Raw genomic sequence first — 16,248 nt, forward strand, 5'->3', positions numbered from 1 at the left:
CGAAGAAAACTGTTGAAGTTGTTGACTGTAGTATGATGATAGATTCTATGGAATTTCACCTTTCCACAAATTAGCATTATATGTTAGAAATATTGGGCTAGATTAATCCCTGTACTGGTTTCTGTGGTGGCTTGCACCTCTTCCATTCAGGGATTTGTGGAGGCCAGTGCAAACTTGTGCCCCTATTGTAATGGCTCCTATGAACATGCCTCCCTGTCTGTCCCCACCATGCTCTGGAATGTTCCCTGAGCTTGTTATTCCTGAATAGGTGGCATACAAACCCCCTGGCCCCTGCACTACTGTCATGGATCCTTGGCATCAGCCCAGCTGCCACAAAGGAGCCATAGGGCAATGAGTAATTGGGCCAATTGTTGAGACAGCACTGGATGACAGAAGGAATGGTAATAAGATAAAGCCTTTTGCCTCTATAGGGTGTTCAGATCCATCCCAAGTAAGTAACTGTTATGACCACAAGTAATAATCATTTGACTGTTCAGTGGTTTTAGTCTAGTTCCAAATGGATAAGTGTCCACATAATCAAAAACCCCTGCCATCATGATTGGCACCCTTGTTAGTAAGCTGAGCAGAGAGCGGGATGGTTACAATGACTCTTTCACTAATAGGTCAGGGCTGATATATCTATTGGTGTGGGGAATGTTGCCCTGCTGCTGCTAGTTCATTACTTGCTCTATGAATAAACACAGAAAGAGATTATTTCTTTGAATTCTTGGGAGGCACTGAAATATTGCTGGGCTGGTTATCCTAGACAGAGAGGATTTCAGTCTTTACGTCTAAATGTCCAGCACCCTTCGTAATCAATATCACTCATTCAAAAATATTTCGAAAGAATCATTCATTATCTGGAAGTATGTGTTGTGATGTGACAGGATATAGACTGTACAAAAATGAGGGCAAACACCAGCGAATAAGACTGAGACCCTATCATGGAGTATATATGTGTATCCAATAGGCACGCATCTATATTTCTGGAGAAACTTTCCTGACAGGTAGAAAAGCCACAGTTGGAAACTCTTATTGAGGGATACAGCAATTACCTGCCAACAAGTGAACCAATTAAAGAGCTATGAAGGATGTGTGGTCTAGAAAGCCTGAAGCTATCAAGTTAACTGCTAAAGGTCAGATTATAGTTTGGAATATTGGAATACTAACTCTAACCCTCTCCCCCCTGTTTTAGCAGGTGCTACTCTGAAGTAACAGTCATTCACATTCAATCCTATGTAAATTGTTACGAGCTTAATCCATCCAGAAACCCTATTATAGCGAGAGATTCCTGGAGCCCCATGGAATTTAGACACAATGTGCACAAAAAAAAAAAAAAAAAAAAAAAAAAAAACCACAAACCCAGCTTGCTGCACCATCTAGTGGATGAAAGGGACTTTATGAATTTCTTTAGTTTTTCATCAAGAATTTTTAACAAATTGTTTTAAAATTATTTCATTACCTAGTTTACTAATATTTTAAACGGTAAAAGTTAATTCGTTTTGAAAATGTAGTTTACATTTCACTTATTCTTGTCCATTCTCCCAGTTTTAGGGTGACCAGATGTCCCAATTTTATAGGGACAGTCCCAATATTGGAGGCTTTTTCTTATATAGAAGCCTATTACCCCCGTCCTGATTTTTCACACTTGCTGCCTGGTCACCCTACCTAGTTTGGACAACAGAAAAGGGTCTCGTGAGTTTCAATGTAGGTTTTTTAGCCAGTGAGAGGGAGTTTCGCTTCAGCAGGGAGTGGAAAGTTGCCGCCAGTGGCACGCTCTCTGTCCCGTCTGAAAGCAGGGCTGACGGCGCTGTGCTTACGCTGGGCACGAGCTTGCCAGGCTTAGTCACACTATTCGCTTATTTACAGAACAGAGCTTTAATTTCAACGAGAGCACTTGAGGCGGTCAGGTCTAGAACCATGAGAAAAGGTGGCACGACGAGTCCCTTACAAAGGGAGCGGAGCGGCCCCTCCTCTTCGCCACGAACGGGTAAGAGGAAGACGAACCCTCCCTCAGCTAGGTGCACAGAGGCAGGGCCTGCTCCGGACAGCGATTCCCCCCCATGAATGGTACCGCCCACTCTCAGGCGACGGCAGGGAGTAAAGAGAGTGGGGTTACAGTTCTCGCGAGAAATAAACTAGGACGTGAAGACCGTAGTTGTTGGTTGGCATGGAAACGGCGTTCCCGGATGTACTGTGCACGAGAGCGCAGCGAGGCTGGGAAACGGGTTCGGTGCGCCAGCCGGCACAGGGAGGGTAGCGGAGCGGGGCACGCGCGACCCCGCGCTGAGTCCATTGTTGCAGCGCCTGGCTGCGCTCCCTCAGGGTGAGTGTAGGGGCGGAGCTGGGTGGAGTCGGGGCCGCGCACGCTGTGGGGCTCTGGTCTGTTGTCCGTCTTAGGGCTGGGAGCTGAGGGGCTGTTGGAGGGGAGGGCAGGGCTGCTGGAACAATTTTTATAGTGGGGGTGCTGAGTGCCATTGAGCCAAACTGTAAATCCTGTTTCTGATGGAAACCACATCGAGTCGAGGGTGCAGTAGCACCCCCAGCACCCCTAGTTCTTGCACCTGTGGATGAGGGGAGCGGGGGAGGGGGGGCTCCTCCCCAGAGCCTCGCCCTCGCTGCATCCACTGTAATGGGCAGCACAGGAAGACGACATACAGGGCATTCTCCAGAGGGGAGCTAACCAGGGCCATGCATCCCACTGGTTGCCCCAGGGCAGGAGTTCCATGCTGCTGGGCCCGAGAAGTGTATTCTGCTGCCTGGGTTTGCACTGTTCCAAATGCACCCACACATAGCGTGGTAGAGCACTGAAGGGGGGCCATGTGGCAAGCGTTGCCTGGCAGCAGCCGCCGCCACTAATCTTGAGGGAAGCACGCCTGGGGGCCCAGGTATTTGCATCCGGCTGTCTCAAGGAAGAGACTTCTTGGGTGTAGGTTATTCCCTGTACATGATGGAATAACCAGTGTGCAAGAAGTGCTTCAGCTATGTGATTGGCAATGTCTGATTACATCTGTTGCTATTGGCTGTTTTGTAGCTGTGTTGGTCCCGGATGTGAGAGTGACCAGGTGGGTCAGATAGTATCTTTTATTGGACCAGCTTCTGGTGGTGAAAGAGACATGCTTTTGAGGTACATGGATATTTTCTTTAGGTCTGGGAAAGGTGATCTTTTAAAAATCATTTTTAAAAGAGTATCTTTCCCACACCTGAAGAAGAGCACCTTGTAGCTCAAGAGCTGGTCTCTTTCATCACCAGAAGCTAGTCCAATAAAATATATTGCCTCATCTGTATTTTCTCTCTTACATCTGTTATTAGCATATCTTTCAGCAACCCAAAGAAATATCTAAAATAGACTCAAATATCTTGTCATGTGGCTTATGCTCTCACTTTGGATTAATTGCTTGTACCTAGCCATATAGGGAATTTCAGTCCTTTTCTTTCCATGCTTCTTGAAAAGAAACAATTTTGAATTGATTGAAAACTTTGGCAAAAGTATCTATGAAGTTTAGTTTTAAAAGTTTTCATTTTGTTTTTTTGGGGGCTTTTTTTCCTTTTTTCTTTTCTTCTTTTTTTAATGCTCTTTCTTCTTTTTTTGCCAAGTCCCACCCTTTTTTCCATTTGGTAACTGAAAAAGGGAGGAAAGAAACTGAAAAATATAAGACAAAATTTTTGTTTTAGTGAAAAAACAATTTCTGATGGCCCAAAATGCTCCTTGACTGAGTTTGAGAATTTTTGACCACCTCAGAAAACTAGATATAAAGAGAAATAAAATGTAAATATATTTTTCAAGTTAACTATTCTAGGAAAATATATCTGAAAGAACACAACAGGAAGAAATTATATGTGTGAGAAGTTGTAGAAGTTTATGACATACTTCTCACCTTTCTGTCTCCCAGGCTCACTACGTCAGTGTTAAATTTGACTTTTCTCTTTTTTCCTTAGTCCATTCTCTTGCTAAGTCTTATTTCTTAATCTTTAATCAGAGTTTCTTCTATTTGATATCCCCATTGATTAAACTCCTTGTTTTTGCAATAGTCAAGTCTCGTGTGGATTTACTTTCCATATGCTTTACAAGGCTCATCATTTATCTCAGGCATTTGGGGAGGACAGTATCTGAAGGTTTGGGAAGATTTATCTGGGGTTGGAGTGTGTGTCATTGCTCATCCTTCCATAAATAAATAAGATCAACCTACCATGTAACTATATAATTATATGAAATGTTTTAATATGAATGTACATTTAAAGTGTTGCAGCCGAAATATAGGATGTGGAGCCAATTGATTGAATGATTAAAAGCTTTGCAAATCAGAATAAATAAGTCCTGGAAATTTCTCCTTTCTGTCATACCTGCCTCTTTTCTGTGTTTGTGAAATGCTGTGTAAATGTAATATTATTATTATTTAAAATCATATATACAGAACATTGTGGTATGCCTTACACTGAAGTGAAAGTCACATTGCCCACTGCCATTTGACTGTAGCGTACATTTCACATCATTTACTAGGATGTATTCTATATGTCCATTAAATACGCCAACCTTGCTGTTTTCTTTTGTTTGATGCTATCTTTGTTGAGCCAAGGTTTAAAATGGTCTGTTTTGGTATTTCTTCTTGGTGAGAACATTTTTAGGGATTGAACACACTGTTCAGATACACTTATAGTGCCTGCCTCCAACCTACTTAATTTTTGGCTGGGTCTGGGACCCTATATAACTCATATACCTAACTTTGTTTTGCACTTTTCTTAAACATATGTGTATTGTATACATTGTTTATAACGGTTGCATAATTTGTTAGGGGTAGGACTTGTAGTTTTGTTTAATTTGTTGCCTAAGCCTTGTGGGTTTTTTTGTTTAATAAATAAGCTATTGATATGTGGTAGCCTTTGTTGTTCTCTGTCTGTCCATTTTAGATCACAATGGATATTACAAGGGGAAACTTGGATGAAATTTCAAGGCCTGCATCTAGCTCAAGAGCGCATCCTGTAAGCAGAGCTTTAAGTGCATCTTTGGAGGTTCTAACACCAGAGCCATGCTTGTCAAAGGTATGAGCTTTGGCATGTCACAACTTCTGGGTGTCTTATTTTTCCCTATCTGTGAAATGAAAAGAATAAACCTTTGTAAAATATGTATAACGTGCTCTATGGATGAAAATTGATATGTAAATGCTAGTCAGTATTATCATAGAAATAAAGTAACTTAAAATGCAGTTCTAGTTTCAAGAGTGAGTGTGTGTACACAGGTCAGCTCTTTGTATGTATTTAGAGTAATATTTGCTTGCTTTAATGACTTACATAAATCTGTACTACTTTTTCCCTCTATTAGCCTAGATCATATTCTGTTTTATGTACCACTAGTCAAATTGTTAACTAAATTCTTCCCTCAATTAAACCTTTGTTACCCCATTGATAACAGGAGGGTTGCCCAGATGTAACTTGGGACAGAGTTTGTAATGGTTCGTGGAGTACCCAGGACTGTGAATCACCTTATTAAAACCTCCCCCCTGCCTCCAGTGTGAGGGAGACTTTCTTGTGCTTAATTGTATATTAGCTCCTTGACACCACCAGTCTGTTAGCTGCCCAAACAAAGTCCTCTAGGCTAGGCCATGTCAGCCCTTACTTTGCCTTGCAGATTATGAATCGGTGCACCCCAGTTCCTGAGCCTCTTTTCAGCATTCCCCTGTAGTGTCCAGCCTCTTATCCGCTAAACACTCACAGAAATATCAGGTCTACTGGCCCCAGGGAACAGTGTACACACCATCTTGAATGATTCAACTCAGGCTCATCTCTTTGTATGGTATCACAGCACTGAGATATATTTTTAGTGAAAACAACGATACATTTATTATCAAAGATTTGAGAGTCAGGCAATAGTGAGTAAAAATAATGGAAACAAAGGGAATGTATAAAACAAAATCATAACATGATTTCTAAAGACTAAACTTAATAGACTAACCTTCTGTCTATAGAAGTTTATTTCACCCCAAATGTCCTCTGCAGCATTTCAGCCAAGGTTAGTTGTGATCCTGTTTTCCAGAATGTAATTGCACTGCCTGATTACTTCCTAAGTCGAGGATAAAGGGATGTCTTCCTTACCTTCTCCTTCTATCCCCCAAAGTTCATAGCCTGTACCCAGAGTTTATTCTCCAGTGTGCTACCTTCCTGTTGATTTCACATCCCTCCACCTGTTGACTTTGTATGGAAATGTGGCTTCCATTGTGTTGACTTACAATGCTGAGTTTACATGCTGACAGAGAGAAGAATAAACATCTTTCCTCTGGCAAACAGAAAACTTGTTTGTCAGCTCTGCTTTGATACAGGCTATCACTCTGTCTGAAGTGTCTCACAACCATGAGTGCCTATCTCAGGACAGGGTGTCAGAAACAGGGAAGACACTCTAAACTGATAGTATGTTCTATAATTAGATTTCACCAACCCAGTAACAAATATGAACTCCTGGATCATTATAACTGTCTTACTGTGAAGTCACAGACAGTCCCCTTAAGCTCTCCAGTCTATCTTGCTACCAAAGCAGGCTGGACTTAGTGATTAAGTGATTGCTCTCACCAAAAATCACACACTATTCAGGTTGCTTCCAGTCCCCAAGAGACCAGTAATTTACCAAAAGAGTCTCATGGATAGTTAGAAAGTGTTACAGGCCCCCACTGTGAACAGTGAAGAGCAGAAGGAATATGGGGAAGAGGTGACCGATGAATCCAGTTGTGCAGCAAGCTAGGACATGTTTTTGAATCCTGCGCAGTCCAGCCAGTCCTTACAGTCCAGGACAGGCGAGTGTGATGCAGGGAAAGGAACCTTTGGTAAGTATGCAGTTTGCTTTGATATTGCAGGGATGGAACCCACAAAGTACCAAGACATATATGTTGATTTACTCTTTTTTTCTTATGCTAGATGAGGTAGTGAAACAACCAATAGAGGTAGAGTTGCCATCTGCTTTTCATTCCCTTGTGGAGTTCAGCAGAGGGAGCCCCATGGTACAGTTTGTTTATGTGCACCGGGACGTCCTATGAATCCTCCAGAGATCTTGAGGAAACTTTCCGGGAGGTAGTCTGCAATTCTCTGCTGAAGTTTTCTGGGAGGGCTGCCTGATTTCTTCCACTGCAATAGGCTGCTTTCCCATGCCACTTAGCGATTACATCCTCAGACATCATTGCAGCACACAGCCTAGCAGTATATGGCCCTAGTCGGCAGTTGCACGCCTGCAGGCCCTGTTCCCTTTCAGCCTCCGTTACCCTCAGGAGTGAGATATCAGCTAAAATCATGACTGCCTGTGGAAATCGGAGCCAGTATTCAGTTCAGTTGCCCAATATGCATGTAATCATGGCCGTGAGCTATGCCCCCTTATTTCCCTAACTCGCCCCTTTCCCCCAGGGCCATACTCACCATAGCTGGGACGGTCACCATGATCCATCAGTCCCAAAGAGAAGTGAGACTGTAGTGCTCGCAACTTGTGTTGATCAAGGGCAGTGAGTTCTGTATAGCAGGTTTCCATTTATCTTGTGAATACACTCACAATTGCACCTATGTGCATTGTATCTTTTGCAGCTGGAAATGTGGCCTTGAGGCTCTTTCCATCCACGCCAGTGGAGCGGCTCAGCCAGATCGGGAGGAGAACAAAGGGGACATGGGATGACATGTTCCAAGAGATCCTGCAAGCCTCTGCTGCTTTGGCTACTGAGCCCTGGGCTTGGAGCATCACCCCCGCAGACAGCGTGACCAGGGATAGAGCAGAGAGGAGAAAGATGTGGGAAATGGACAGGGAAGTGCAGCAGGAGATGCTAGCGCTTCTCCAGCAGCAAACAGACATGCTGCAGACTCTTGTTGACCATCAGGTTCAACAGTACTATGCTCACCTTCCTCTGCAGCCAATAGAAAACGATATTCTGGGACACACACACACACACACACACACACACCCCTCGGCTGGGGCCGCTGCTCTACCACTCTACCTCGGGGAGAGTACAGGCAGCCACACTGCACATGCACTGACCTGTGAAAGACCCAGTTGGTGTATGTGTTTCTGAAATGGAAATGACTGTTGTTTCCCCTTCAAAAGTTCTTTTCCCTTTATTTATTAAGTTTTATTTAGTTATAATGTGTCTGTTTGCATGGGCATGGAATAAAACTCTCTTTATGGAAACTTAATTCATCTTTATTAGTTCACAACATATGCTGGCTGGGGTGCTAGTAATAGGTGCATTTGCAATGTTATTACTACACACAAAGCACTCATTACAAGATTCATACTGGGTGCAAAAGAGCAGTGCCAGGTAGAGCACACTACAGCAACACACATTACTGTGGCTCCCTATTGAAATGGTCTTTCAAAGCCTCTCTGAGCCAAAGAGCTTTGTGTTGAGCTCTTCTTATAGCCCTGGTATCTGGCCACTCAAAATCAGCAGACAGCTGTTCCATGTCTGCCCTCCACCCTAGCAGAAACTTTTCCCCCTTTGCTTCACAGATTTTATGCAGGACACAGCAGGCAGCTATAACCAGCAGGATACTTTTGTCACTGAAGTCCAATCTCATGAGTAGACAGTGCCAGCGACCTTTTAAATGACCAAAGGCACATTCAAGTGTCATTCTGCATCTGCTGAGCCAGTAGTTAAAGTGCTCCTTGCTGCTGTCTACATGGCCGGGGTATGGTTTCATGAGCCATGGGAATAAGGGTTAGGCTGGATCTCCCAGGATCACTGTTGGTATTTCAATATTCCCAGTGCTAATCTGCCGGTCTGAAAAGAAAGTCTCTGATTGCAGCTTTCTGAACAGTCCTGTGTTTTTAAAGATGCGAGCCTCATGCATCTTCCCTGACCAGCCCACATTCATGTCAATAAAGTGCCCCTTGCGAGCCACCAGCGCTTACATTACTATAGAGAAGTAGCTCTTTTTGTTGATGTACTCGGTGGCAAGGTGGTCAGGTATCAAAATAGGGATGTGTGCGCCATCTATTACCCCACCACAGTTTGGGAACCCCATTGCTGCAAAACCATCCATTATATCTTGAAACTTGCACAGACTCACAGTCCTTCATAGCAGGACTCAATTAATGGCCCTGCACACTTGCATCACAACAGCCCCCATGGTGGATTTCTCAACTCCAAACTGATTCCCGACTGATCGGTAGCAATCAGGTGTCACAAGTTTCCACAGAGGAATCACCATTTGCTTCTCCACTTCAGTGCAGATGGCATTTTGGTTTTGCTGCACTGGAGGGCTGGGGTGAGCTCTGCACACAGATTCAGGAATGTGGCCTTGCACATCTGAAAGTTCTGCAGTCACTGCTTGTCATCCCAAACCTGCATGACAATGTGATCCCATCAGTCTGTGCTCATTTCTTGGGTCTGGCACTGGGGTGCCACCATCTGCAGTTGCCCCATGAATGCCTCCAACAACTTTGAATTGTTTCTATATCCCACAGCTATCTAGCCTCCACAGACTCATCATGTTCCCCATGGCTCTGCAAATACTTCAGGATCAGGTGCCCCATGCTTGCAATGCTCATCACAATAGTGCAGAGCTGTGCAGGATCCATGCTTCTGACACAGATGACAGGCAGGAAGCATGGGTTTGTGGGGATTTTGAAAAAAGGTGTGAAACATTATGGGATGCAGATGAAATTATGGGATGGAGAATACTGCAATTTGGAATGTTGAAATCATGCTCCCAGTCAGCCGTGTATGACTTTTTTGGGCCCCACGAGGCATTGCAAACCTCACAAAAATAGCCTGTGCTAGATGGTGGCAAGTTGCACAGGGTAATAAGTACCCAGGGTTCACTGCTCTCTGCATTGATATAAGCGCTGCTAGTGAGGACATGTGCTGCTGACACGAGGAGTGTAGTTTGGACATGCAAAAGTGATTTAATTACTGTGGCCAGTAATTAAAATCTGTATGCCGATGTAACCTAGGTCCACATAATTTTGTAGTGTAGACATACCCTTAATCTTCCAGTATGAGACGAGCTGTCTTGCATGTACATTTCTAAGGTGTGATAGGGCCATTCACCAATCCTTTGTGTCACGATGTTCCTTAATGTCTCATTTCATCTTGGTAGGCCACCTAAATGGACAGGGGAGATGATTCCCGTGCCTGGCTTCACAAGTTCAGAGCAAACATTTTCAAGTTATAAAGCAAAGCTTACATATTTCCTTATGGCATGGAATACAGACATTACAAGTGAGATGAATGCATGCAGCAATTTACAAGCATTTCACAGAGTCTAAACACTGAATACATTTAGCACACACCTTAACTTTTTATAGTTGTCACAAATTTTTGTAGTGTTGTGAGCCTATGGGCCAGATTGCAACACCACTCACTCGAATTTGGCCCAGCTGCCCCTTCATAGGGGTGGGTAGACCAAATTTGAGTGAGTGGCATTGTGACCCTCAGTCAGATTTGGTCTGACCACTCCTCTAAAGGGGTGGTTGGGCCAAATTTGAGTGAGTGGTGTCGCAGCCTGGCACATGGAGTTGCAACATCACTCAAATTTGAACTGACTGTACCAAAACCACAACTATACCAAACAGCGTCTGCAACTTTTGAACAAAAAGAGTCACAGTTTTCTTACAGGCTAGGGTGACCAGATGTCCCGATTTTATAGGGACAGTCCCGATTTTTGGGTTTTTACCTTATATAGGCTCCTATTACCCCCCTACCCCTTGTCCCGATTTTTCACACTTGCTGTCTGGTCACCCTATTACAGGCTTAATGCTGATACATGAGCCGGAAAGGGCACAACTTGACTTTCAGATCCTGGGTTGTGTTTGCGTGGTTAACAGTTAGAATAGATGCGGCAATATCTCTTATTGGACCAACTTCTGTTGATGAAAGAGACAAGCTTTCAAGCTACACAGAGCTCTTCTTCAACTCTGTGTAGCTCAAAAGCTTGTCTCTTTCACCAAGGGAAGTTGGTCCAATAAAAGATTATCCATCTTGTCTATCTAATATCCTGGGACCAACATGGCTACAACTAACACTGCAAACAAGTTAGAATAAATGTCATTGCACTTGTAAACTGAGCACACTTGGGAGATCTCATCTAAGTGGAATTCCTGATTAAGCACATCCTGACTAAGGTGAGGGCTCTGTAATGAGTGGAATACAATTAAGAGATGTTTCCAGTGTCATTATTTAATTATTCAACAAATTCCAGTGTAAGTACAGTGTTTGCCCCCACTGTGAAGATATTAATCTTTGAAATCAAATTTGAATTTCAGGGCAAGGAGTGTGGTGTAGCATTATATCAGTGTCTGGGAATCAGGATGCCAGAGTTAAAGTACTGCATTGACTTGCTGTGAGGTTTTGAGCAACTCATTTTATCACTTTGTGCCGCAGTTCACTCATATGTACAATGAGGATAATACCTATGTACCTGACAGAGGTGTTGTAAAGCTTTTTTATTTGTAAAGTGCTCTGAGATCCTTGGATAGAAGCAGCTGCAGAACTGCAAAGTCTGTTTTGGTGTCACTATTATTAGCAGTCATAAGAAAGAAAAGAAAGTATTTTAAAAAGATTAATACTTTTGTGGAAATTGTTAATTTACATAATTTTTAGGTTTCTTCACCAGTTGATCATAAAGAAGACAATTCACGAAACAGCAGTGTAGAGGAAGACAAAGATGATGATAGCGAGAAGCATGAAATGAAGAAAATGAGAATATCGCCACAGACTTCTGAGGGGGAAATTAACTGCATTTTCCAGCAGCAGATACAAAATGCTAATGAGCGTCCAGGTATGAGAATAACTAAGTTTACCTTGTCGGTCAGCAATGCCAACTACTGTTATAGAACTTTGGTAAAATTCTACTCTTGAATCTGCAGATGGGAAATTCTGTGTCTGTAAGAACAGAATGATGGAGTCAAAATTCACGCTGTGGATATGAGAGCAGAACTTTGTTCTTAGTATTTCATATTTGTACTTATGTGAATTAACTTGGAGGAGGAAAAAAAAGTCATGGATGACAGGTGCCCTAGCATTTGTCAGTTATCTCAGGCCAGGTCTACACTACCCCCCTAATTCAAACTAAGGTACGCAACTTCAGCTACGTTATTCACGTAGCTGAAGTTCGAAGTACCTTAGTTCGAACTTACCTTGGTCCACACTCGGCAGGCAGGCTCCCCCGTCGACTCCGCGGTACTCCTCTCGCCGAGCTGGAGTACCGCAGTCGACGGCGAGCACTTCCGGGTTCGATTTATCGCGTCCAGACTAGACGCGATAAGTCGAACCCAGAAGTTTGATTGCCAGCCGCCGAACTAGCGGGTAAGTGTAGCCAAGGCCTCAGTTTTTCCAACCTAGCAATTGCAAGTGTACAATATACACCTGAAAAAGAAATATTTTAAATAAAATGAAGTACTGCATTTTCTAATAATAATACTTGGTACTTATAGGAGATCTTCAGATGGAAGGTGTTAATACACTTTACAGATATTAATAAAATAAAACTTCTCAATACTTCTCTCACCCTAAAACATGAGTAAGCATATATTGCCATTTTACAGGTAGGGAGATGAAGGCACTGAAAGCTTAAATGACTTGTTCCAGGTCACACCAAGATTCTGCGGTAGGGCCAGGAGTGAAGCAGATTGCTTGATTCCTAGTCCTGTGTTCAAACTACAAGGTCATAATGTACTGGAATGTGCCTTTTCTAGACAGTAATCTGCTGTGGAGTGTTTTTAGAGATGCTATTTTATGATTGACGAGAAGAAAAATTGTACTTTGTTCTTTTGATATTTAACATTTCAGTCAAATATTTTTAAGTTATATGAAATAATCTATATTTTTGTATGGTCTTTTGTCAGAATAGATTTCTAGCTCAGTAGGTTCTGAAGATCAGTGTGTTGAAACTCAAGCTTCTAAATTCAATAAAGCATCTCAGTGGAATGTGAAAGAAGGTATTATTTTTCAGATGCATTGAGTTAACAGAGCAGTAAAACAGATTCTTAGAAAAGGCAAAGGAGGAGTGAGGAGAGGGAGGAGAAGTGTGTGGTGATGATATTTCAAGAGGGGAATTAATGAAGGTACAAGAGGGTTGTGGTTTTTTTTAATTTAAGTTCTTTAAATAAAAGAAAGGGAAGGAAAATAACTGTTCATGTAGTGTCAAGGTCAAGAGTTTAAATTTGTGGGTTTGATTCTATCTAGGTTTTCATACTGTAGTGATGGATGTGGTCTCTGAGTGCCTGATACACCTTTCTGGGTTTTGTCAAAAACAAGTCTGCAGAACCCAGTGGTGGTAAGTGTGTCTGGAGCAGTTTTAGGCAACTTTTACCACATCCATTCCACTATGGCAGGAATGGTCTGATGAAGACCCTAAAGAGGTTTGGATTTGTTCAGTAATTCTACACGTCCAGGCCAGGCGGGAGAGGCACTCTTAGGCATGGAGACCAAGTTGGATTTTAAAGCTGCTTTCCCCTGGCAGAACCACTAATATCCTCCCTTGTGGTGAATTCTCCCCCCCCAGCACAGCTGAGCCCCGGGCTGGGCCCCTGTAAAGGTGAATCTGGTTCCAAAATGTCAGAAAATCAAAAAGTATTATCTATGTGGGATGTGGAAGAGTGTTATTATAATACTTTTCCTTACTAGGCTGTTAAATTCATGTCCAAGTATAAAATTGCTACTTGTGATTCCATAGTTAAGGTTGCAACTGTTGTTCCATATCATTGAGGCCAATAACTTTTTAGGAATTAAAAATGGATTGATTACTCATTTATATGGATAACGAAGCCATTCATAGCAAAAAATATATCATTGACTTTTATGGCTCTGTACCAGTTTATGCCAACTGAGGATATGGCCCAGAGTTGTCAAGTAATTCGTAAGGGAGGCATTATGATCTAGTGCAATGGTCTCTAACCTTTTTACGCTCAAGATAACTTTTTGAATTTAAGGGCAACCCAGGATCTACCCTTCCCCGAGGCCCTGCCCCATTCACTCCATTCCCCCCCCCCCATTGCTCGCTCTCCCCCACCCTCACTCACTGTCACCGGGCTGGGGCAGGGGGTTGGGGTTCGGAAGTGGGTGTGGGCTCTGGGCTGGGGCTGAGAGGTTTGCAGTGTGGGAAGGTGTTGGGGTGCAGGAGGGAATTTGGGGTGCTGGCTCTGGGAGGGATCTCCAGGCTGGGGTTTGGGGTGCAGGAGGGGGTATATGGTGCTGGCTCTGGGAGAGGGGTCAGGGTGCAGGAGGGGGTATAGGGTGTGGCTCCGGGAGGGGGCTCAGGGCTGGGTCTTGGGGTGCGGCCTCCTGCCGGGCGGCACTTACTGCGGGCGGCTCCTGGTTGGTGGCGCAGCGAGGCTAAGGCAGGCTTCCTGCCTGCCCTGGCCCCACACCGCTCCTGGAAGGGGTCAACATGCACCTGTGGCTCCATGTGCTGCCCCTCTCTGCTGGCACCGCCCCCTCAGCTCCCATTGGCCACAGTTCCCCATTTCTGGCCAATGGGAGCTACGGGGGTGATGCTTGCATGCAAGAGCAGTGTGCCGACACCCCTGCCGCACCCCCACCCCCATGGGGCCACGGGGGATGCACTGGCCGCTTAGTGGCAGCCCTGCTGCACCACCAGAGATCGCGATCGACTGGGACAATCTCTAGGATCGACCAGTCAATTGCGATCAAGTGTTTGGTGACCACTGATCTAGTGACTAGTAAGCCTTGGATCAGAGTTCTGTTCTGGCTCTATTACATGTTTCCATGTAACTTTGGCAGGTCACGTCAACTCTTTCTTCCTCTCTTAGCTTTTCAAATAAATGGACTTGTGCACATTCCTGTAAACAAAGGGGCAATTTTAGTGGGGAATGCCTGCAGAAGAACTATCTTACTAGATCCTGAAATTTCCTTTCAATTTAGAAAAGAAGACCAGACCTGTTCAGAGGCTGATCACAAATATACATTTCTCTGTTGGCATTGACAGAGAATCCTGTTTAATTTTGAAATAATGGTAATTTCTTAAGCATATTATTGTTTCTGTCCTCAACTGCTTATTTCCAGATCAAATGTCAAAATGTACCTGAGTTTCCCATCTTTTGGTATCGAAACTTTTTGTTGAGTAGGTAGAGGAACATATTAAAACTTTAGATGCTTTGTAGCATTTTGAAAATGGAGCAGTTTAAAATCTTGATCTCAAAATGACTTAATTTAATAAAAAAATTCAGGACACATTTTAGTTGTTAATGAGATTTACCTCTAAAAATCTGAAAGCATGAGAATTTTTTTGAGTTTCAGCCTTATTATGGGATTGTGGTTACAACCTTTGCTATGGATAAACCACTACCTCCCCAGAATAAATATTACATACTTGCCAAACTAGAACTCTGGTCCTATGTGTCCAAAAACACAAACATCTACCACTACCTTTCTACCACAAAGGAAAAGTTCTGTTATCTTCTAGAAGGACCTGTATATTTCTTTCCTGCTGTAACCAACCAACAAAAAGCAACATATGCTAGTGAATGGTCCTATTCCTACTGAAGCTGCTGCCAAATAATTCCTATTGACTGGTGATTATTTTATTAAATGCTTGAAGCTCACATCCTATTTTATATCTAATCTACAGCAAATTCTACCAATCTAGAAAATACTGAAGAGAAGGATATAGATCCTCGGATTCAAGAAGCGATAAAGAAGATGAATAAATTGGACAAGATACTGGCAAAGAAACAATCTAGAGAAAGAGAAATTAAAAAACAAGGCAGAGAAGTGAGGGCAAAACTTTGGGAAGAACTTCAGGTTAGCAATGTGTGTGTGTTTTTTTTTTAAATATTTACCAATAAAACAATATCTCAGAATGCTATCTTATGGAAGGGAACAGTCTAGTTCAGCAGTTCTAAAACTGTGGGTCATGACCCCCCTTCAAATGGGGTTGCCAGGGCTGGCTTAGACTTGCTGGGGCCCAAGGCTGAAGCCAAAGACTGATGGCTTCAGCCCTGGGTGATGGTTGCTGCTTTGGCCCTCTTGCCCAGAGTGGTGAGGCTCTGGCTTCAGTCCCCATTCCTAAGGTTGCGAAGTAATTTTTGTTGTCAGAAGGGGGTCGCGGTGCAAAGAAGTTTGAGAACCACTGGTCTAGTTTCATGAACACAGTTTATTATTCAATAGTTATTGACTGGTGAAGGACATTGACATGAAAGGGAACAGAAAGAACTGTACATTATTATAATCATCTTATTATTAACCCCTCAGGTCTTGGTTCTCAGATCAGATTTAGTTGCAACTAGAACCTCCTCTCAAACTCTCAGTGCACACACAAAGC

The 16,248-nt window shown here is 43.3% G+C and overlaps 1 protein-coding gene across 12 annotated transcripts in view; it reads left to right on the forward strand.

The window, feature by feature from the left end:
- The first annotated feature begins 1,740 nt into the window (after positions 1-1,740).
- FSIP1 (fibrous sheath interacting protein 1) overlaps positions 1,741-16,248 on the forward strand; it is a 172,785-nt gene continuing 158,277 nt past the window's right edge. The window contains exons 1-4 of one of the 12 annotated variants that reach the window (XM_065593189.1): positions 1,741-1,990; positions 4,909-5,040; positions 11,568-11,745; positions 15,556-15,737. In XM_065593189.1, coding sequence (XP_065449261.1) covers positions 4,915-5,040; positions 11,568-11,745; positions 15,556-15,737 — 486 coding nt within the window. In that variant the 5' untranslated portion in view covers positions 1,741-1,990; positions 4,909-4,914. Of the gene's footprint in view, positions 1,991-2,121; positions 2,327-4,908; positions 5,041-11,567; positions 11,746-15,555; positions 15,738-16,248 lie in introns of those variants that run through there. The other 11 variants (XM_065593191.1, XM_065593188.1, XM_065593195.1 and 8 more) reach the window with 11 other exon arrangements.

Source organism: Chrysemys picta, chromosome 4 (assembly GCF_011386835.1).
Source record: "Chrysemys picta bellii isolate R12L10 chromosome 4, ASM1138683v2, whole genome shotgun sequence".
Lineage (NCBI taxonomy): Eukaryota > Metazoa > Chordata > Testudines > Emydidae > Chrysemys > Chrysemys picta.